Source organism: Scyliorhinus torazame, chromosome 15 (genome assembly GCF_047496885.1).
Source record: "Scyliorhinus torazame isolate Kashiwa2021f chromosome 15, sScyTor2.1, whole genome shotgun sequence".
NCBI lineage: Eukaryota > Metazoa > Chordata > Chondrichthyes > Carcharhiniformes > Scyliorhinidae > Scyliorhinus > Scyliorhinus torazame.
The window spans coordinates 144,445,318-144,468,438 of NC_092721.1; the positions used below are offsets into that span (position 1 = coordinate 144,445,318).

Sequence of the window (23,121 nt, forward strand, 5' to 3'; positions counted from 1 at the left end):
TCAGATGCTATTCTAATGGTGAGCTTATTTCAAGCATTGTGAACTTGGGCATTATTCTCCGCCGGCGGGAGTCTCCGTTTTGCCGGCGCCCGGGGGTTTCCCGATGGCGTGGGGCTGCTCCACAATGGGAAACCCCATTGACCGGCCGGTGTTACGGAGACTCCCGCCGGCCGGTCGGGGCAGAAATGTGGCTGGGCGGGTAGGAGAATTTCGCCCCATGCTAGTGTATGAGCAATTTTGTGTGTAAATGTTCTCTCGGTCACATCTTTCCGGTTTTGCGATTCCATAGTGTCATGTGAGAGTACCCTTTAAGAAATGGGTGTTTAAGAAATGTACCTTTAAGAAATGGAGCTGCTCATGTTACTCAAGTGATGTTAGAGTGTGGGTGGAGCTGAGCTCCACTTCTGCTTTTTTAGTTTCAGTTTGAGAAAGCTTAGGTGTGTCTGTGAGCTGCACTGCTGTTGATCTCTGCCATGAAGAACTATCTCTTAATCATTTGGTGAATTCAGAAGAATTATAAATGTTTTCAGTCTTGCATGTAAACCCTAATGTGCTCCGGTTTGAAGGTTTGTTAAGTCTTTTGGATGGTAATAGGACAGCATACAGGTTATTTAGTGTTGTATTCTTTGGGGGGTGTATTTGATTTACTGGTTGCTAAGATATTCACTGTTTGTTTTGGGAAGGTTAACTTGAGTTCATAGAATAAACATTGTTTTGTTTTAAAAACCAGTGGTCCATTTTCTGCTGTACCATAACTGTAGAGTGAGCCGTGTGCTCCCCATACCACAATATATTAAAAGTTGTGGGTGAGGTGAACTCCATGATACACTTTGGGATTCTTTAAACTCTGGCCCATAACAATAGCCATCATAGTTTAAACGCCTCATCTTTTTTGCTGTCTTGATGTCAGCTAGTTTTAGCATCTTTGGGCTTAAGTAGTTAAGATGTTGTTCAGCAACCTTTTCCTTGTGACGAGACGGATTGGCTGTTCGCAACGGACATCATGAAAGATAGTCCACTGGTTTGAGCTTGCCTGGCTGCGACTCAAAGTGGAGTTTTTTCTATTTTAGTTGAGTAGCCAATGCTCTATTCAAATGGTAGTTTTCGATGTAGATTGTTGAACAAACACGCAAATGGTCTATGACCAGTTATTACTTCAAACCTGTTTCCATAAAAATAGAGATTAAAATGTTAGATTCCTGTCCTGGCCGAGGCAGGAAAGAAAATATATATTTCTAGCCGTATTACTTCAGGAAATCATGATATTTTCAGTTTTTCAAATTGCTGGGCTGACATGATGGCTCCAGCTGGTCACATGCTAGCTTCTGGAAGTTGAACGTGAACAAAAGGTAACACCTCACATCTCCTGGAATCTAACATTCCCATGAACATTCCAGCTAAGTTAACACAATAGTCTCACAGACGAGATATCCACCACGGGCCGCTATGAACAAAGGCAACTGTTTGCAATTCCTTGTCTCCAATCATGTGCTAATGGCATAAGCATTACCTTTTCCAACACACAATGGCTTTCAACCAGGGGCTTCATTTAGTCAACCTGTAACCAAGAACAAAAGGAATCCTGATTCCGATTAAACATCTCAAAATTCCAGCCCTGGAAAAATACATCCTTTGCTCAACATCCAGGAGCAGTAGTGGGAGACATGAATTCCCCCAAGCTGCTAGAACTTGTAATATTGCCTGTGGACCTGAACTCAGGCAGTTACTGTTTGACCTCTGAAGAGAAAAATAGCGCCAGATAAGCACCCTGCGCAGTGTACCATCTTACCATCAAGCTGGTGGCAGCATAAAGAACTCATCAAAACTGCAAACTACAAGAACTTGGAATTTGTGACTTCAAGACGAACTCAACTCTACATGCCTTCTCCTCTGATGCAAGTCTCAGTTCTGCAACAGTCAACGTCCCCTCTGAAGAAACATTATATTAGATTTTTGATTCTGGTCTCTGGACACAAGAAAAACAAGTTAGGGAGGAGTCGGTGGAGACAGCGGCACAATGGTTAGTATTGTTGCGTCAGTGCCAGGAACCCGGGTTCAATTCCGGCCTTAGAAGACTGTCCGTGTGGAGTTTTTACATACTTCCTATGTTTGCATGGGTTTCCTCCGGATGCTCCGGTTTCCTCCCACAGTCCAGAAATGTGCAGGTTAGGTGGGGCTCTGGGGATAGGGCAAGGGAGTAGGCCCATGTGGGGTACTCTATCAGAGTGGCGGTGCAGACTTGATGATCCAAATAGCCTCCTTTTGCACTGTAGGAATTCTATGGTTTTTGAAACCCTAACTTGTATTTTACTGCAACCTGGGCCGGGATTCTCCCCTGCCCGGCGGGGCGGGGGGGTCCCGGCGGGATGGAGTGGCGGGAACCACTCTGGCGTCGGGCCGCCCCAAAGGGGCGGATTTCTCCGCACATTTAGGGGCCAAGCCCTCACCATGAGGGGCGAGGCCCGCGTCGGAGTGGGCGTGAATCCCGCCCCTGCTGGTTGCCGTATTCTCCGGCACAGGATATTCGGCGGGGGTGGGAATCGCGCCGCGCCAGTTGGCGGCCCCCCCCCCCCCCCCCCGGCGATTCTCCGGCCCGCGCTGAGCCGAAGTCCCGCTGTGGAATGCCTGTCCCGCCGGCGAGAATCAAACCACCTCTCTTCCCGGCGGGACAAGGCGGCGCGGGTGGGCTCCGGGGTCCTGGGGGGGGCGCGGGGCGGTCTGGCCCTGGGGGGGTGCCCCCACGGTGGCCGGGCCCGCGATCGGGGCCCACCGATCCGCGAGCGGGCCTGTGCCGTGGGGGCACTCTTTTCCTTCTGCCTTTGCCATGGTCACCACTATGGCGGAGGCGGAAGAGACCCCTCCACTGTGCATGCGCGGGGATGACAGCGGCGGGAATCACCGAGGGTGGGCCCGCCGACCGGCGCGGCGCAATTCCCGCCCCCGCCGAATCTCCGGTGCCGGAGAATTCGGCAACCGGCGGGGCGGGATTCACGCCAGCCCTCAGCGATTCTCCGACCGGGCGGGGGGTCGGAGAATCTCGCCCCTTTGTTCAAGGTGAGGTTACATTTTCTAAGATGTTGTAAGAATGCAGGCAGGTGACTGTAGATGAGAATATCATCACTGATGTCCAGTATGTCTGCAAGGCCTTAATGTACAGATTGAATTAACATGTGCTGAAATACCTCAGATGCTGAACTGATTTCACAGTTAAACCTCTTGGATCTGGGGCGACATTCTCCGACCCCCCGCCGGGTCGGAGAATCGCCGGGGGCTGGCATGAATCCCGCCCCCGCCGGTTGCCGAAGTCTCCGGCACCAGATATTCGGCAGGGGCGGGAATCGCGCCGCGCCGGTTGGCGGGCCCCCCGTTCGATTCTCCGGCCCGGATTGGCCGAAGTCCCGCCGATAAATTGCCTGTCCCGCCGTCGTAAATTAAATCACCTACCTTACCGGCGGGACAAGGCGGCATGGGCGGGCTCCGGGGTCCTGGGGGGGGCGCGGGGCAATCTGGCCCTGGGGGGTGCCCCCACGGTGGCCTGGCCCGCGATCGGGGCCCACCAATCCGCGGGCGGGCCTGTGCCGTGGGGGCACTCTTTCCCTTCCGCGGAGGTGCAAGAGACTCCCTCCACTGCGCATGCGTGGGAAACTGTCAGCGGCCGCTGACGCTCCCGCGCATGCGCCGCCCGGAGATGTCATTTCCGCGCCAGCTGGCGGGGCATCAAAGGCCGTTTCCGCCAGTTGACGGGGCGGAAATTCCTCCAGCGTCGGCCTTGCCCCTCAATGTTGGGGCTCGGCCCCCAAAGATGCGGAGCATTCCGCACCTTTGGGGCGGCGCGATGCCCGTCTGATTGGCGCTGTTTTGGGCGCCAGTCGGCGGACATGGCGCCGCTTCCGGAGAATTTCGCCCCAGAAGAGTCCAGTGAGAGTGGAGAATATTGCAAGGCACCTCAATTTTCTCTGTAAGCTCATTTTGATGGCAAATTGCATACAATTGCCACTTGAGATAACTTTTCACACCATTCCCTTTCTGTATGGTGTCAGCGATTGTCAGTGTCAAATATCTTTCTGATTCCTTTCTGGTTTTCTGGTTCAGGTTCTTTTCTGGTTTTCACTCCTAGGTTTCTTGATGACTTATATTGTGAGACCCCAAGGAGTAGGCTCATCCCCAACTTTCCCAATAATATCAAGGTGCAATATACACAAAATTTTCTTCTCAGTCTATTTTCTGATATGAAGCGGTGTGCGTCGCTGAGGATGCACAATTGACAGTACTTGGGATCTACATGCAGTTTGCATGTAACAGCTTTCAGTTTGTTGGTACCAGTGAAACGGTTAGCACACAATTTGATAGTTTTGTTGGGTCTGTGTGGGAATCAACGACAATCATGCACAAATCTGTTGCTGTGTGGAGACTGATAACTGTGTCACGGAGGCACGATCAATTTGGCTGGAGACGAAGTTGAATTCAAACTGAGGCTTTATTAGTATCTGAAGTGTGGCGTCCTACAGCAGCTGACGAAGTGGCTGCGAGCTGAAGGCCACGCATATTTATAACCAAGCTACTGGGCGGAGCTAGCATGCAGGGGCCCAGGTGAACCTGTATTGCAGTTAGTACCGTACAACCCTTAATATGGGAACACAGTGGTTTACCACATTCACCCCCTGTTAAAATTGAGTCCGGTGGGGGTGGTGAATAACTATATACAATTTGCAATCTTTAATATTTACAGAACAGTGAAAGAAAATGTCTCTGGTCATCCGGTGGGCCAGTCAGAGGTTCAGCCGGTCCGGCGCCTTGATCGTCCTCTGGGATCGACGAAGTGGAGCCGGCGATGTTGGTGCTGTCGTGGTCGAAGTTGACTCCGGGAGCGTTCCAAAATCCTCTTCATCAACGGGGGTGGGCAGGGGGAGGACGGACAGTCCAAGGGCGGGTGATGGGGGCGGCGGGGGAGGGGAGGGTGGCGCCGGGGGCGGCGGGGGTGGTGTGGGGGTGGAACCTGCTGGTGCCAGGTCCCTGAGGGAGACGGTATCCTGGCAGCCGTCGGGGAACGCCACGTAGGCATCCTGTGGGTTTGCGTGGAGCAGGTGCACCCTTTCCACCAACGGATCCGCCTTGTGGAGCCGCACATGTTTACGGAGAAGCACGGTTCCCGGAGCTGTGAGCCAAGTTGGGAGTGGTACCCCGGATGTGGACTTCCTGGGGTAGGCAAAAAGACGTTCATGCGGTGTACAGTTAGTAGCAGTGCAAAGTAATGAGCAAATGGAATGTAGTGCGTCAGGGAGGACCTCTTGCCAGCGGGAGGCCGGGAGATTTCTGGACCGTAGGGCGCCCTCCATACCGTCCCATTCTCCCTTTCTACCTGTCCGTTTCCCCGGGGGTTGTAGCTCGTCGTTCTGCTGGAGACGATACTCCTGCTGAGCAGGAACTGGTGTAGCTCATGTGGTAATACCAGGCATTGCAGTACCTGAGAGGTGGATGCCTATTGGCTAGACCTAGGAGTCTCCCATTGGCTAACGTACGTAGCTCTGCCCTGAGAGGCGGGGTATAAGAACCAATGCCGTCCTAGCAGCCTTCACTTTCTGTATCGAAGCTGCTGGGTACAGTTCTAGCTGATTAAAGCCGATTAGTTATGAGTCACCTTGTCTCGAGAGTAATTGATTGTGCATCAATTTAATCAGCTATTACTTCTGAAAGGATGGATCTCCGCATCAAGCCGGAGTGCCTTCAGCTCAGTCCCCACGCAGACAAATCCGCTGCTCTTTTCAAGCACTGGCTGGCGTGTTTTAAGAGCTTCGTCGACACGGCTGCCGGCACCCCCACGGAAAGGCAGAAAATGCACCTTCTACGCTCCCGAGTCAGCCCTGCGATCTACCCTCTGATCGAGGAGGCGGATAATTATGCTGCAGCTATCGAGCTGCTAGAAGGACAATACTTCCATCCTCTGAACCAGGTCTACGCCCGTCACCTGCTGGCAACTAGAAGGCAGAGCCCAGAAGAAACACTGGAAGACTTCTATCGGGCTCTACTAGTGCTGGGCCAAAACTGTGGCTGCCCAGCAGTTACGGGGAACGAGCACACGGAACCTTTAATTCGGGAAGCTTTTGTGGCAGGTATGACGTCCCCCAACATCTGCAGAAGGCTCCTTGAAATGGACACACTGGGCCTCACTGACAGGGACCCTGGCAGGGTCCATGGACGTTGCGTACAAAAACGCACTGGCTTTTGCTCCCGGACGCACGGCACCCCCCTGGGCTGCGTGGCACCCCGTCACGGCAGCCCCCCAGACTTTCCCGCTAACCCCGCAGGCCAGCGCGGCAAGACAGCCCGTTTTCACCGCCGGCCAACGCTGCTTCTTCTGCGGCCATGCGAATCATCCCCCGCACCGCCACCTGCAAAGGGTGCGGCAAGAAAGGCCACTATGTCGCGGTCGCCAGCGACTATCAGCAGCCTTTGTTTCAGGTCCCGGCCGTCCAAGTCCCACCGCAGCCCTTCTATCCCCAGGCAACGTGCGACCCACGGCCGCGGCCATTTTGCCCACCGGCCACCACGCTGGATGGGTGGGCGCCACCATTTTGTCCCTCGCCATCCCCGGACTCCATGTGCGACCAATGGCTGACGCCATCTTGGATGGGGCCTCAAGCCCCTAGCACAGCTGACTCCACGCTGCCCGACCAGAACTCCCCCTTGCTGCAGCTGGCCTCCGTTACCCTGGACCAGAGGCGGCCTCGGACGCTAGCGAAAGCCACCACAATGATCGCCATCAACGGCCACGTGACGTCGTGCCTGATTGACTCCGGGAGCACGGAAAGCTTTGTCCACCTCGACATGGTAAGGCGCTGTTCTCTTGTCACCCATCCCGTAAACCAACGGATCTCCCTGGCCTACGGGTCTCACGCAGTGGAGATAAAGGGGTTCTGCCTAGCGAACCTCACTGTCCAAGGCAGGGAATTCCACAATTTCCGCCTGTACATTCTGCCGCACCTCTGCGCAGCCACCCTTCTTGGGCTGGATTTCCAGTGCCACCTACATAGCCTGACCTTTAAATTTGGCGGCCCTATACCCCCCCTTACTGTCTGCGGCCTCGCGACCCTTAAGGTCGACCCGCCTTCCCTGTTTGCGAACCTCACCCCGGGTTGCAAACCCGTCGCCATCAGGAGCAGACGGTACAGTGCCCAGGTCCGGACCTTCATCAGGTCCGAGGTCCAAAGGCTGCTGAAGGAAGGGGTCATCGAAGCAACCAACAGCCCCTGGAGGGCTCAAGTAGTGGTGGTAAAGACCGGGGAGAAACATAGGATGGTCATCGACTATAGCCAGACCATCAACAGGTTTATGCAGCTGGACGCGTACCCTCTCCCCCGTATAGCCGACCCAGTAAACATGATTGCGCAATACAAGATTTTCTCCACGGTGGATCTCAGGTCTGCCTACCACCAGCTGCCCCTCCGTCATGGGGACCGCCAGTACACTGCCTTCGAAGCAGATGGGCGGCTCTATCACTTTTTAAGGGTTCCTTTCGGTGTCACGAACGGGGTCTCGGTCTTCCAACGTGAGATGGACCGAATGGTTGACCGGTACGGCTTACGCGCAACGTTCCCGTATCTTGATAAGTCACCATCTGCAGCCATGACCAGCAGGACCACGACACCAACCTCCAAAATTTCTCCAGACCGCGAATATCCTTAATCTGACCTACAATAAGGATAAATGCGTGTTTAGCACCGACCGTCTAGCCATCCTAGGCTACATAGTGCGAAATTGAGTCATAGGCCCCGACCCTGAACGCATGCGCCCCCTCATGGAGTTCCCCCTCCCTCACTGCCCCAAGGCCCTAAAGCGTTGCCTCGGCTTCTTTAGCTATTATGCACAATGGGTCCCTAATTACGCAGACAAGGCTCGACCCCTGATCCAGTCCACAACCTTCCCCCTGTCGACGGAGGCCTGCCAGGCATTCTGCCGCATCAAAGCGGACATCGAAAAGCCACGATGCGCGCCATCGACGAGTCCCTCCCCTTCCAGGTCGAGAGCGACGCGTCCGACGTAGCGCTGGCGGCCACCCTCAACCAAGCGGGCAGGCCCGTGGCTTTCTTCTCCCGCACTCTCCATGCTTCCGAAATTCGCCACTCCTCGGTCGAAAAGGAGGCCCAGGCCATAGTAGAAGCTGTGCGACACTGGAGGCATTACCTGGCCGGCAGGAGATTCACTCTCCTCACGGACCAACGGTCGGTGGCCTTCATGTTCGATAATGCACAGCGGGGCAAGATTAAGAACGACAAGATCTTGCGGTGGAGGATAGAACTCTCCACCTACAATTACGAGATCTTGTACCGTCCCGGGAAGCTGAATGAGCCTCCTGATGCCCTGTCCCGCGGCATTTGTGCCACCGCACAAGTGGACCGCCTCCAAGCCCTCCACGAGGACCTCTGACACCCGGGGGTCACTCGTTTCTTTCATTTCATTAAGATCCGCAACCTGCCCTACTCCATCGAGGAGGTCAGGACAGTCACCAGGGACTGCCGAATCTGCGCGGAGTGCAAACCGCACTTCTACCGACCAGAGAGAGCGCATCTGATAAAGGCTTCCCGTCCCTTTGAACGCCTCAGCATGGATTTCAAGGGCCCCCTCCCCTCCACCGACCGCAACACGTATTTCCTGAACGTGATTGACGAACACTCCCGGTTCCCATTCGCCATCCCCTGCCCGGACATGACCACGACCACCGTCATCAAGGCCCTCCAGGGTATCTTTACACTGTTCGGTTTCCCCGCATACATACACAGTGATAGGGGGTCCTCCTTTATGAGCGACGAACTGCATCAATTCCTGCTCAGCAAAGGCATCGCCTCCAGCAGGACGACCAGTTACAACCCCCGGGGAAACGGGCAGGTAGAGAGGGAGAACGGAACGGTCTGGAAGACCGTCCTGCTGGCCCTTCGGTCCAGGAATCTCCCAGTCTACCACTGGCAAGAAGTCTCCCAGTGGCCCTTCACTCCATTCGGTCGCTGCTCTGTACTACCACAAACCAGACACCTCACGAACGTCTCCTTGTTTTCCCCAGGAAGTCCTCCTCCGGGACCTCGCTCCCAACCTGGCTAGCGACACCCGAACCCGTCCTGATGCGGAAACATGTGAGGGCGCACAAATCGGACCCGTTGGTCGAGAGGGTCCACCTGCTGCATGCCAACCCCCAGTACGCCTACGTAGCATTCCCCGACAGCCGCCAAGATACGGTCTCCCTTCGGGACCTGGCGCCCGCCGGAGCCCCACGCGCACCCGCACCATTGCCCCCACCCTCCCCGCAGCACCTGACCGGAGGGTCAGTACTGCCGCCGCCCCTACCCAGCACCGAACAGGCACCAATGCCCCCTACAGGCGCCCCTCCCCCCGGCCCACTTTTCGCCCCAACAGCGCCGCCTAGGGGTGACGAAGCTGCCAGGGAGGAAGACACCACGTTCCCGGAGCCACAACCACCGGGGCCCCCACCAGGATCATCGCCGAAGCCCAGACGCTCCTGAAGGACGACTAGGCCACCCGATCGTCTGATTGCTGCACCATAAAACAAAAAAACTTTCTCTGTTACCCTCAACATCACGGTACCTCGATACCTGGTCCTACCATGCAAAAGGCGACAGTGACGCTGGCCATCACCCCGCTGGGTTCTTTTTTAACAGGGGATGAATGTGGTAATACCAGGTATTGCAGTACCTGAGAGGTGAATGCCCATTGGCTAGACCGAGGAGTCTACCATTGGCTAATGTACATAGCTCCGCCCTGAGAGACGGGGTATAAGAACCAATGCCGTCCCAGCAGCCTTCACTTTCTGTATCGAAGCTGCTGGGTACAGTTCTAGCTGATTAAAGCCGATTAGTTATGACTCACCTTGTCGCGAGAGTAATTGATTGTGCATCAGCTCATCACTCATGAATGAGGATCCCCTGTCACTGTGGATGTAGGCGGAGAAGCCGAACAGAGTGAAAATTGAATTAAGGGCTTTAATGATGGTGGCAGACATCATATCGGGGCATGGGATGGTGAAGGGAAAATGGGAGTATTCATCGATCACACTGAGGAAATACGTGAGTCGGTTGGAGGAGGGGAGGGGCCCTTTGAAATCCACGCTTAGGCGTTCAAAGGGACGGGAGGCCTTCACCAGGTGCACGCGGTGAGGCCGGTAGAAGTACGGTTCGCACTCCGCACAGACCTGGCAGTCCTTGGTGATCGTCCTTACTTCCTCGACGGAGTAGGGCAAATTTCGTGCCTTATTGAAGTGGTACAACCGAATGACCCCTGGGTGACAAAGGCTGTCGTGCAGGGTCCGGAGTCGGTCTACCTGTGCGCTGGCACATGTACCTCGGGATAGGGCGTCTGGGGGCTCGTTGAGTTTGCCAGGGCGATATTTAATCTCGTTGTTATAGGTGGAGAGCTCGATTCTCCACCGCAGGATTTTGTCATTTTTGATCTTGCCCCGTTGTGTGTTGTTGAACATGAAGGCTGCCGACCGTTAGGGGAGTGAATCTCCTGCCGGCCAGGTAATCCCTCCAATGTCGCACAACCTCAACGAGAGCCTGGGCCGCCTTTTCGACGGATGAGTGCCGAATTTCGGAGGCATGGAGGGTGCGGGAAAAGAATGCCATGGGCCTGCCTGCCTGGTTGAGGGTGGCGGCAAGGGCGACGTCCGATGCGTCGTTTTCTACTTGGAAAGGAAGTGTTTCGTCTACAGCGTGCATTCCAGCTTTGGCAATATCAGCTCTGATCCGGGCGAAAGCCTGTTGGGCCTCGGCCGTCAGGGGGAAATGAGTGGACTGTATGAGTGGGCGGGCCTTGTCCGCATAGTTTGGGACCCACTGAGCGTAATACGAGAAGAACTCCAGGCAGCGTTTGAGGGCCTTGGGGCAATGGGGGAGGGGAAGCTCCATGAGGGGGCGCATGCTGTCGGGATCGGGCCCTAGAACTCCGTTCTGGACCACGTAGCCGAGGATGGCTAGGCGGTTTGTACGGAACACACACTTCTCCTTGTTATACGTGAGGTTGAGGAGAGTGGCGGTGCGGAGAAATTTAGCGAGGTTGGCGTCGTGGTCCTGCTGATCATGGCCGCAGATGGTCACATTGTCTAGGTACGGAAACGTGGCCCGCATGCCGTACTGGTCGACCATTCAGTCCATCTCCCTTTGGAAGACCGAAACCCCATTGGTGACGCCGAAGGGGACCCTAAGGAAGTGATATAGACGGCCGTCTGCCTCGAAGGTGGTGTATGGCTGGTCCGATTTACGGATGGGGAGCTGGTAGTAAGCGGATTTCAGGTCCCCGTTGAGAAGACCTGGTACTGTGCAATCTGGTTAACCATGTAAGATATGCGTGGGAGGGGGTAAGCTTCGAACTGCGTGCACCTGTTGATGGTCTGGCTGTAGTCCACGACCATTCGATTTTTCTCCCCAGACTTAACCACTACCACTTGAGCTCTCCAGGGGCTGTTGCTGGCCTCGATGACTCCCTCCTGAAGCAACCGCTAGACCTCGGACCTGATGAAGGCCTTATCCTGGGTGCTGTACCGTCTGCTCCTGGTGGCGACGGGTTTGCAATCTGGAGTTAGATTGGCAAAGAGGGAAGGAGGATTGACCTTTAGGGTTGCGAGGCCGCACACAGTGGGGGGTGGTAAGGGTCCGCCGAATTTAAGGGCCAGGCTCTGGAGGTTGCACTGAAAATCCAGGGCAAAGATCAGTGCAGCGCAGAGGTGAGGGAGGACGTAGAGGCGAAAACCGTGCAACTCTACGCCTTGGACTGTGAGTGTGACCGTGCAGTACCCCCGGATCGCTATGCGATGGGATCCGGAGGCCAGGGAGATACTTTGATTGGTAGGGTGTACCTTAAGGGTGCAGCGCCTTACCGTATTTGGATGTACAAAGCTCTCGGTGCTCCCGGAGTCCAGTAGGCAGGAGGTCACGTGGCCGTTGACTTTCACGCTGGTGGATGCGTTGGTCAGAGTGTGTGGTCGGGACTGGTCGATTACCATGGATGCGAGTCGTGGTTGATCGTCGGGTAGTGAGGCGTCGGGGTCCTGAAACGCTGTTGGTCTCCATGTGCTGCTGGGTGGACAAGATGGCGGCGCCTGGAGGACGTGCAGGTCACAAAATGGCGGCGCCCATGGAACGCACGTTGCAGGGGTGGAGCAAGATGGCGGCGCCCATGAAACGCACGTGTTGTGCGGGGGAGAAGATGGCGGCACCCGTTGCTCGCACATGGCCTGGGAGGAGGGGAGGGTAGCGGCACCCATTGTTCGTGACTGGGGGGGTGTGGGGGCAACCGCTGCCGCTGAGCGGGCCTGGCACACCGCTGCGTAGTGGCCCTTCTTCCCGCAGGCCTTACAAAGGGCAGCACGGGTCGGGCAGCGTTGCGGGGGTGTCTTTTGCGTTGGCCGCAACAATAGCATCGGGGCCCCCCCCAGAGATCACTGGCTGGCGCATAGCACAGACGCATTGGGTGGGTAGCGCCCCCGCTGGGGCGGCTGCCTGTGGGGCCCATGAAGCGTAGGAGGAGTGGGCCGCGCGGTTGGGGGCGTAGGACTGTACATTGCGCAGGGTGACCATCATGGAAAGCGCTAGTGTTTTAGTCTCTGCGAGGTCGCGCGTGGCCCCTTCTAGGAGCCGCTGCCTGATAACATCGGACCCAATCCCAGTTACAAAAGCGTCCCTCATAAGGAGATCTGAGTGCTCCTTAGCTGTAACGTCCTGGCAGTCACAGTCCCGAACTAGTGGGATCAGGGCCCTCCAGAAGTCCTCGATTGACTCACCAGGTAGTTGAGTACGCGTTGCGAGCGCGTGTCTGGTGAAGAAAGTGTTCGTCTTCTGCTCATAATTCTCTTTGAGTTGAGTCAACGCCTCAGCATAATTGGGCGCATCCTGGATCAGCGGGAAGATTTTAGAGCTGAGCCTGGAGTACAAGATTTGAATCTTCTGAGCCTCTTGTGTCTCGCTCAATTTTCCTTTCCAGTGAGGACCCTGCTGAAGTTGAAAGTTTTGCTGAATTTCGGATTGGGGGCTCGGGGGGAAAGATTAATATGGGGCATATTTGAACATCCTCATCACGCCCGACTTGGTGGCGTGATGAGGCCATTAAATCGTGCGAGAGCCTTCTGGCGTGATTTGCAATGCTTGGTACGCCTTGCAAGATCTAACAATGTGCCACAATCTGGATCTCGCCCTTAACATATTTAAGTGAGCCATTAGGCTCATTCAAATATGTTGGCGCCCTATTCTCCCGAAGCCTGGGAATGAATGTCTGCGCCTGGGAGACCTCAGCATGGTGCCGTTTGGCATTGGCCCACACAAATCTGAACCAGGTGTAATGGCACCTGAAGGGGTATGCCAGACCATCTGAGGCTCTGTGTGGTAGAGCTCCAGGCAGGGTGATACTCTGGCACTCCCACTGCCACCTGGAAATCTTAGCACTGCCAGCATGGCACTGCCACCCAGTACCAGGCTGCCATGCCCGGGGCACCCTGTCCTGAAGAGGTGGGGTGACGGGGGTGCGCAAGGACCCTCTGAGAGGTATGTTGGCATATTGGGGGATCCAAAGGCAGCGATGGCTAGTCCAGCAGGGTGGGGGGGGGGGGGGGGGATCAGGGTGGCATTTAAAAAGCTCAGCTCATCAATGCAGGAAGTGAGATAAGTGAGACCTTGGCGGGGCGTTCGCTCCGAGTCAAAAAAAAACAGAGGCCTGTTTCATAACAGGGTCATTCTCAGTGCTGCAGGCCCAAAACCGGACTCTGTTTTTGGGGCATTAAATCGTGCCAACGAAACCTAAAATAGACTGCCGTTAAAAAAAAGTCAGCAAAAATAAAGCACTGACTATTTAATTATCTTAAACCTCATTAATACTTAATATCAACTTTGTATCAGATAAAATAGTGGCAGTCACCAACAATGAGCTGAATTTTAGTTGCAGGGCCAATTAAGAGGCCGCCTGTGGCAGCTTTAGGACAGCCGGTGGGCTCAGCAGCTAGGAGAGTCAATGGGAGAGCTCAAGGCTCAAGGTGGTTGGCCGCCCCACCTGGACACTGTGACTATAGGTGTGTAGCGCACAAAGACTCCGTGAGACGAATAGAGTGAAGTCGATGAGGCTTTATTAAGCGTGTCTGTTCCCCCGCAGCTCGATAGTAAACTGGCCTGCGGGGGATGACTCCGGCTTCTTATACTCCACCTTCAGGGCGGAGCTTGAGGTCAATGGCCAACCAGGACCCGGGATCTGTCAGCCAATGACATTAGGGCTTCCAGTCCCATATGACCCCCAATACAAACGACCACATTCACCCCTTGTCAAAAATGAACCCGGCGGGGTGATGCTTCGTATGGTGGTAAGGGTTTACAGGGCTGGTCCTGGGTGGACAAAACATTCACATGGCAATACAGTATTGGACAATTTCGTCCTGTTGCAACTATTTACAGAGGGTATAGGAAGAAAAGCAAAATGTTCTTGTGAACAGTCCATATTTGTTTTACATCGACGCCACGAGTCGGTCGGGCGGTCTGGTCGTCCGTGTCGATCGCCTCGGCCCCGGCGGTGGTGGTGGTGCTTGTACCAGTGTTGTCGCCTCCAGGAGCCGTACGGTTTCAGCTCGGGCTTGATTCTTGGTCGGTGCTGAGGGGAGGGGAACCGATCCTCCTGGGAAGGGGGCGGTCGCGGGGTGCGGCGGTGGCAGGAAGGGGGGGGGTTGGGTTGATGGTGTCGGGGGGGTGTGCGTGTTGCCGGCGGGTGCCAGATCCCGCAGAGAGACCGTGTCCTGTCGACCGTCGGGGTACTCCACGTAGGCGTACTGGGGGTTCGCGTGGAGGAGGTGAACCCTTTCGACCAACGGGTCCGCCTTATGTGCCCGCACATGTTTTCGGAGCAGGATGGGTCCTGGGGCCGCCAGCCAGGTCGGCAGCGACGTTCCAGAGGAGGACCTCCTAGGGAAGACAAGGAGACGCTCATGAGGCGTTTGATTAGTGCTCGTACATAATAACGACCGGATGGAATGGAGAGCGTCCGGGAGGACCTCCTGCCACCGTGAAACTGGGAGGTCCCTGGACCGTAGGGCCAGTAGGACGGCCTTCCAGACCGTGCCGTTCTCCCTTTCTACTTGCCCGTTCCCCCGGGGGTTGTAGCTGGTCGCCCTGCTTGAGGCTATGCCCTTGCTGAGCAGGAACTGGCGCAGCTCGTCACTCATGAAAGAGGACCCCCCTGTCGCTGTGGACGTATGCGGGGTAACCGAACAGTGTGAAGATGCTGTTCAGGGCTTTAATGACTGTGGCCGCGGTCATGTCAGAACAGGGAATGGCAAAAGGGAAGCGGGAGTATTCGTCCACTACATTAAGAAAATATGCATTGCGGTCGGTGGAGGGGAGGGGCCCTTTGAAATCGAGACTGAGGCGTTCAAAGGGGCGGGAAGCCTTAATCAGGTGCGCTCCATCTGGCCTGAAAAAATGCGGCTTGCATTCCGCGCAGATGTGGCAGTCCCTTGTGACTGTACGGACCTCCTCTAAAGAGTATGGGAGATTGCGGGACTTGATGAAGTGGTAAAACCGAGTGACCCCCGGGTGGCAGAGGTCCTCGTGGAGGGTTTGGAGGCGGTTAATTTGTGCGTTGGCACATGTGCCGCGGGATAGGGCATCGGACGGCTCGTTCAGCTTTCCGGGACGATACAAAATCTCATAGTTGAAGGTGGAGAGCTCGATCCTCCACCTTAAGATTTTGTCGTTTTTGATTTTGCCCCGCTGTGCACTATCGAACATGAAGGCTACCGACCGTTGGTCCGTGAGGAGAGTGAATCTCCTGCCGGCCAGGTAATGCCTCCAATGTCGCACAGCTTCCACTATGGCTTGGGCTTCCTTTTCTACTGAAGAGTGGCGGATTTCTGAGGCGTGGAGGGTCCGGGAGAAAAAGGCCACGGGTATGCCCGCTTGGTTAAGGGTGGCCGCTAGAGCTACGTCGGAGGCGTCGCTCTCGACCTGGAAGGGGAGGGACTCGTCGGTGGCGCGCATCGTGGCCTTTGCGATATCCGCTTTGATGCGGCTGAAGGCCTGGCAAGCCTCTGTCGACAGAGGGAAGGTCGTGGTCTGTATTAGGGGGCGGGCCTTGTCTGCATACTGGGGGACCCACTGGGCGTAGTACGAAAAGAACCCCAAGCAGCGTTTCAGGGCTTTTTGGCAGTGCGGGAGGGGAAATTCCATGAGTGCGCGCATACGTTCGGGGTCGGGGCTTATTATCCCATTGCGCACTACGTAGCCCAGAATGGCTAGCCGGTCGGTGCTAAAAACGCACTTGTCCTCGTTGTACGTGAGGTTCAAGGCTTTGGCGGTCTGGAGGAATTTTTGGAGGTTGGCGTCGTGGTCCTGCTGATCGTGGCCGCAGATGGTTACATTGTCGAGATACGGGAACGTGGCCCGCAACCCATGTTGATCAACCATTCGGTCCATCTCCCGTTGGAAGACCGAGACCCCGTTTGTGACGCCAAAAGGGACCCGTAGGAAATGGTATAATCGCCCGTCTGCCTCGAAGGCTGTGTGCTTGCGGTCACTTGGGCGGATGGGGAGCTGATGGTAGGCGGACTTGAGGTCCACGGTGGAGAAGACTTTATATTGGGCAATCCGATTGACCATGTCGGATATGCGGGGGAGAGGGTACGCGTCTAGTTGTGTGTACCTGTTGATGGTCTGGCTATAGTCAATGACCATCCTTTGTTTCTCCCCTTTCTTCACTACTACCACCTGCGCTCTCCAGGGACTATTTCTGGCCTGGATTATGCCCTCCTTTAGTAGCCGCTGGACTTCGGACCGAATGAAGGTCCGGTCCTGGGCGCTGTACCGTCTGCTCCTAGTGGCGACGGGTTTGCAATCCGGGGTGAGGTTCACAAACAAGGACGGGGGTTGCACCTTGAGGGTTGCGAGGCCGCAGATAGTGAGTGGGGGTATGGGGCCGCCGAATTTGAACGTAAGGCTCTGTAGATTGCATTGGAAATCTAATCCCAGCAAGGTGGGGGCACAGAGTTGGGGAAGGACGTTTAGTTTGTAGTTTTTGAACTCCCTCCCCTGCACCGTTAGGGTAACTATGCAGAATCCCTGGATCTGTACGGAGTGGGATCCTGCAGCTAGGCAAATCTTTTGTGCGCTGGGATAGGTGGTCAAGGAACAGCGTCTTACCGTGTTGGGGTGTATAAAGCTTTCCGTGCTCCCGGAGTCGACTAGGCATGGCGTCTCGTGGCCGTTTATTAGTACCGTTGTCGTCGTCGTCTAGAGTGTCCGGGGCCGAGCTTGATCGAGCGTAATCGAAGCGAGCCGTGGTTGTAGTAGTGGAGTGGGGTCCGTTGTTGCCGTCCAAGATGGCATCGGGGATGAACAAAATGGCCGCCCCCATACATCGCACGTGGCTGGGGGGTCACAAGATGGCGGCGGGGTGGCCGCCCCATGCGTCGTACAGGTCTGGGGCGGTCCAAGATGGCGGCGCCCCTCCTCCCCTCGTGGTGGCCGGGACCCAAAATGGCGGCGTCTGCGGGTCGCACATCGGCGTCCCTCCTCCCTTCGTGGTGGCCTGGACCCAAAATGGCGGCGTCTGCGGGTCGCACATGGTGTGCTGGGGGGGCTGGGGAGCGCTAGGACCGCGAGCGCTAGGACCGCGAGCGCTAGGACCGCGCGGAGCTCCCTCACCGGGGACAGCGGTGGTCGGGGCCCAAGTAGGTGGCGCCGGCGGGTCAGGCGTGGGGCACGGGGTGGGGGTTAGGGTGCCGTTAGGGATGCGGAAAACTCCCTCCTCTCCGTGGAGAGTGTTGGCCGGGACCCAAAGCGGTAGCGCCGGCGGCGGGTCATACATGGGCTGCGGGGAGGGGGGTTGGGGAGCGTAGGCGGCATGCAGGGCTCCCAGTTCTCCCGGGACCGCGGTGGTCGGGACCCAGAGCGGCTGCGCCTGCGGGTCGTACATGGCGTGCTGGGGGGGTTGGGGCGCGTAAACTGCTTGCAGGGCTCCCTGTGCTCCCAGGACGGCGGCGACCACGCGGGACCGGCACACAACCGCATAATGGCCCTTTTTCCCGCAGCTTTTGCAGATAGCTGCGCGGGCCGGGCAGCGCTGTCGGGGGTGTTTCGCCTGGCCGCAGAAATAACAGCGGGCGCCCCCGGTGCGACTCGGCGTTTGGACCGCGCAAGCCTGTGGGGTGTCCGGTGGGGGGGGGTAGGGGGTTTGCCGCGACGGGTACGTACGGGGCCCAATGGGTTGCCGCGCGGCGGGGCCGTAGGTGCGGGTATTACGCGCGGCCACGTCTAGGGAGGCTGCTAGGGCCCGTGCCTCTGAGAGTCCTAGCGACTCTTTTTCTAGAAGTCTTTGGCGGATTTGGGAGGATTGCATACCTGCCACAAAAGCATCGCGCATTAACATGTCCGTGTGTTCGTTTGCGTTCACTGACGGGCAGCTGCAGGCTCGTCCCAAAATCAGCAGCGCGGCGTAGAACTCGTCCATCGATTCTCCGGGAGCTTGCCGTCTCGTCGCGAGCTGGTAGCGAGCGTAGATTTGGTTAACAGGGCGGACATAGAGACTTTTCAGTGCTGCGAACACCGTCTGGAAATCGTCCGAGTCTTCGATGAGGGAGAAAATCTCCGTGCTCGCCCTCGAGTGCAGGACCTGCAGTTTTTGGTCTTCTGAGACTCGGCCGGTGGTCGTTCTGAGGTAGGCCTCGAAGCAAGTCTGCCAGTGCTTGAAGGCTGCTGCCGCGTTCACTGCGTGGGGGCTGATCCTCAGGCATTCCGGAATGATCCTGAGCTCCATAGTCCCTTTTTTTTTAGGCACGCTTAATAAATTGTAGCGCACAAAGACTCCGTGAGGCGAATAGAGTGAAGTCGATGAGGCTTTATTAAGCGTGTCTGTTCCCCCGCAGCTCGATAGTAAACTGGCCTGCGGGGGAAGACTCCGGCTTCTTATACTCCGCCTGCAGGGCGGAGCTTGAGGTCAACGGCCAACCAGGACCCGGGATCTGTCAGCCAATGACATTAAGGCTTCCAGTCCCACATGACCCCCAATACATACTACCACAAGGTGGGAGACTGAAAAAACAACTCAAGGTGGAGGTGCCATCTAAAGACTTGGAAATGATTCAAAATATACTCTGGCCACAACTCTGGCCATCATAAGATGGCCTGACTGTGCCCCTTGCAGCCCAGCAAATCTCAGCAAACCCTTTGTGGGTGCTTTGCAAGATGGCACCTATGGAAAAAAAAAACTACTCCAACCCACCCGAGCCACCAAATGCCTGCTACCAGGAGACAACCACCACTACAGGCCAGATCAGGATCTTCCAGATGGCGTGTGAAGAGTGCTCTCAATTTGTACTTCTGTTGGCCCAATTGGCAATGCATCACTGGTGAGTGGGTCGCCGTCAGCTCCCACCAGAAGCCTGAAAATAGGCTGGCAACAGGAACAGGCTGGCAGGTAGTGTGAAATTGTTGCCCTGCCCACTTCCAGATCTGCCTCTGTCTCAGGATAAAAACTCAGCCCAAGATGCCAGGAAATCCAGGTTCTGGGTAATCCAGGTTCTGGGTTATCCAGGTTCTGGAAATCCAGGTTCTGGGCTAATTGGAATCAGTTGCTTTCGAGTTAGGTTGAAATTTCCCAGCATATTACCCTGAGAGAACATGGAGACACAATGGAAGTGAACATAGCTGGAGTTTAATGGGGAGAGAGGCCGCGGATCTTAGCAGCACAAATTCTGACAATTAAGTTGTTTAGCAGGTTGGAATAATTCAGATGTAAAAGTGAAGAGATTTAATCATGTTTGTCAAATTGTATGTGCTGAGCACAGTAAACCACTACTCCCTAGTGGAGACGCAGAACTATAAAGAGACCTTACTTAGAGCCCTGCTTTTATTTGATTAAGTTCTCAGACAGTGAATCTTGTTGCAAAAAGAGCAGAGGAGAATGCTGTGTAGCTTTTGTGGATGGGAGGTCTGCTGGGATTCACCTGGCTTGAATGTAATTCTCGGGCTTGCAGAATTGCCCAGCTTCCTGACACTTGATTTGCTTCTGCATCGGGAAGAATTGAAACAGATGTTACCTGCTGTTGGTGTTGATAAATAGACCATGCCAACAAAATTTTAATCTCCCCGCATAATTCAAAAGCTTTTATTAATGGAGTGCCTGTGGAATTCTATGCCTGATGCATTATACATTATGGGTGTTATTTTCTTCCAGATAGTCACCTGCAATTGATTTGTCTTTTATTAAGAAGTTATTTTGCCAATTTCCTGACACTGATGGATCTGTCCGTGTGACAACCTTTCATACAAAACAGAACTTGGGTGGCATGCACCATTTTGCGTTCTGGTTATTTTAACCTTGGCTGTATCAATTTTATAATCCACAATAATTGTTGAAAATGAAATATTTTTGCCTGGTTATGGGACGTTACTAATTTCCCTTCTCTCCCTTTCCCAGCAGATGGTACGGGAACAATACATGACAACACAAGGCTGTAGCCTACAGAGGCCAGAGAACCAATATGTCTACAAGATTGGGATCTATGGCTGGAGGAAGCGCTGCCTTTATTTGTTTGTGTTGCTGCTTCTTATCATCCTGGTTGTGAATTTTGCATTAACAATCTGGATTCTCAAAGTGATGTGGTTTTCTACAGTGAGTGTCATCTACGTTTACGAGCATTCATTTGATTTTTCTTTAACATGCTCATTGAAAATGCCTTGTTAAATAGCTGATTAGAGATTTTTAATCTTTCTCACGTCACCTCTTTCTTGCTCTCTTCTCATTCCTCATGGCTGTGGCTCTCCATCATTTTCTATCCTTCAGTCTTTGACTCCGTATTTTCTAATTCTTTTTCATTCTGTGAGATTTGATTGTTCTTGATGGCTTCTCATTTTTACAACTGATTTGATTAATAAATCACCCAGCTAAAGTACAAGGGTGACTGCAAATGTCAGCTGCTCAAATCACAATCGTCATCCCTCTGAGTACTGGAATTTACTCCAGCTTCAGACACATCAATTGTGAATTTATACACCACAAAAAGCATATGTAATACATGTGAATATAATATGATATGCAGAACTAGGGTGAGAATAATAGATTAAGAGGGATATTATTGACTGTTAGAGGTTATTCAGGTAACTGTAAGGTGACAAGTGGTGTAATGTAAAAATGTTCTTAAGCATCATTCACAAGGTCTTCTGGATGACTTATATACATGATTCAATAAATAATAAATAAGTCCGCAGAATTGTTATTCCAGCAGTACCACACTTCACAGCTAAATCCTTGACCAAATCAAAGATTGACAATAACAAGGGCTACACGCCTAAGCACTTTAGGGGTTCTTCATTTTGAAATACTGGCTAGGCAGTCAAACTATTCCCACGTTGTTCGGTCATCCTGGAGCTTCTGAACAGCCAGTTGCTACTTACACTGAGTGGCAGGAATATCATTCTAAAGATACCGGGAACATTTTTAGCATAATTATGCCAGGCCCTTGTGACTGTAATCATTACGACTGACCCTGTGCAGTAAACAGCAACATGTTTCCCAGCAGAACTATCCTGTGAAAAACTGGATTGAGGCCAAAAGATGCCACAACACCTTTGGGGGCTATAATTGCAGTGCTCTCCAGGACTTGCAAGAAAATCTTAGCTTTTTCCTGCTTCAGTTGCTTTGCCACCGATTTCCAGCCCTTCCATGAGCTTCTCTTGGCAGGCGACCTCAATTCGTATGAATTTATGAATTCTGATGCCCCGAACAAGTGATAATCCAGCCCCAAAAGTCTATAGCAGCGATAACGATTTTTTCTTCCAAGTTATGGATTCAGTTTTCTAGCTGAACGGCAGGGTCCAATAAACAGTACCCAAGTTGAGAAAATCCTTTTTTTTGACTGAACCAATTTGAAATAAACAAGTTCTGGGACTAGGCAGGAACTATTGCACCTGCCATGGCAATTAATCTTATTGTGGTATCTTATTTATCTTAATGAGACTATTGCTTATATAAAATAGATTGCAAAGGCTTTGCTGAGCTCTTTTCAAGGACCTGCTATGGCCTTGCCTAGCTGATTTTCTTTTCAAATAAAGGAGGTACTTACTCAGATCCCAGATCCTTGAAAGCACTTAATAAAGAACCAATTTCCGAATTTGACAATTGCTTTGTATACATCCAAACAACGTTTGTTGGGTCATTTGAACGAAACAGCTGCGACAAAGTGTGTCTGTGTTAGTTGTATCATCAGGGAAGAACTCAAAATCCATTCCATCTATCAAACAGATACTTATTGTTGGAAAGCCAGTTCTCAGCAAAGTTGTTGAACACTAGCATAGTTTCTCACAGATTTTAGTTTCTGTCTACTTCAGCTATCTTGTTCAATCTTGCTTTACAACTTACTGCCCATATCTTTTAATTTTTAAAAAACTTTTTCAAGCCGGCTGTTTAGTTTTCGAATATAATTTTGTGGTCTCTGCTCCACAAAGGTTTGCGACAGGGAATTCTACATTTTGATCAGCCAAGTGACATTTCTTTTCTGACCTTCCCTTTAATTACTTTTGTTGTTGCATCACTTACCTGATGTTGTTGACTGGTGGTCCGCAGCTTTAAAGGGCCAGCCTTATTTAAACTAAATCGATGAGCTGTCCATGCGATCCACGCACTGATAGACAGCCCATCATTTTGGAAGAACATTTCCGCCATACAGCATGGCCAGCAGCACCTTATTAAAGAGGTGCGATGAATTGATTTGTATAATAAGGGTGGGGTGGTGGATGGGCGAATGGGAATGACAGAGAATTACAGATGGTGGGTGAGGATTGTCAGCAAAGAGAAGGAAGGGTAATTATGCTCAACCTGAAGTCGAAAAAGTGCTCGGTAGAGTGCTTTTACTTCTTGCCAGCCTCATTCCTGCAACTGTTTAAGGGATGATAGTCTTGGCCATTTCCGACTCCATTCATTTACATGCATGGAATAACAAGGCTCCCTCTCTGCCTGTCACTGGTCGAGCAACCATAATCTAAATCAGAGTTCACTCAGAAATCACAGCATACAGGCCTTAGGAAACTGGCAGTAAGTCAATTCTTGCAATCTTGGTCTTGCTTTGATCCTTTTATTACTGAATTATGAGAT

General features: G+C 53.6%; 1 protein-coding gene across 4 annotated transcripts in view; it reads left to right on the top strand.

Annotated features, from left to right (window-relative positions):
* sgcg (sarcoglycan, gamma) overlaps positions 1-23,121 on the top strand; it is a 1,082,174-nt gene that overhangs the window by 482,513 nt on the left and 576,540 nt on the right. For 2 of the 4 annotated variants that reach the window (XM_072476857.1, XM_072476855.1), the window contains one exon: positions 20,449-20,643. In XM_072476857.1, the coding sequence (XP_072332958.1) occupies positions 20,452-20,643 (192 nt within the window). In that variant the 5' untranslated portion in view covers positions 20,449-20,451. The remainder of the gene's footprint in view (positions 1-20,448; positions 20,644-23,121) is intronic. The other 2 variants (XM_072476856.1, XM_072476854.1) reach the window with 1 other exon arrangement.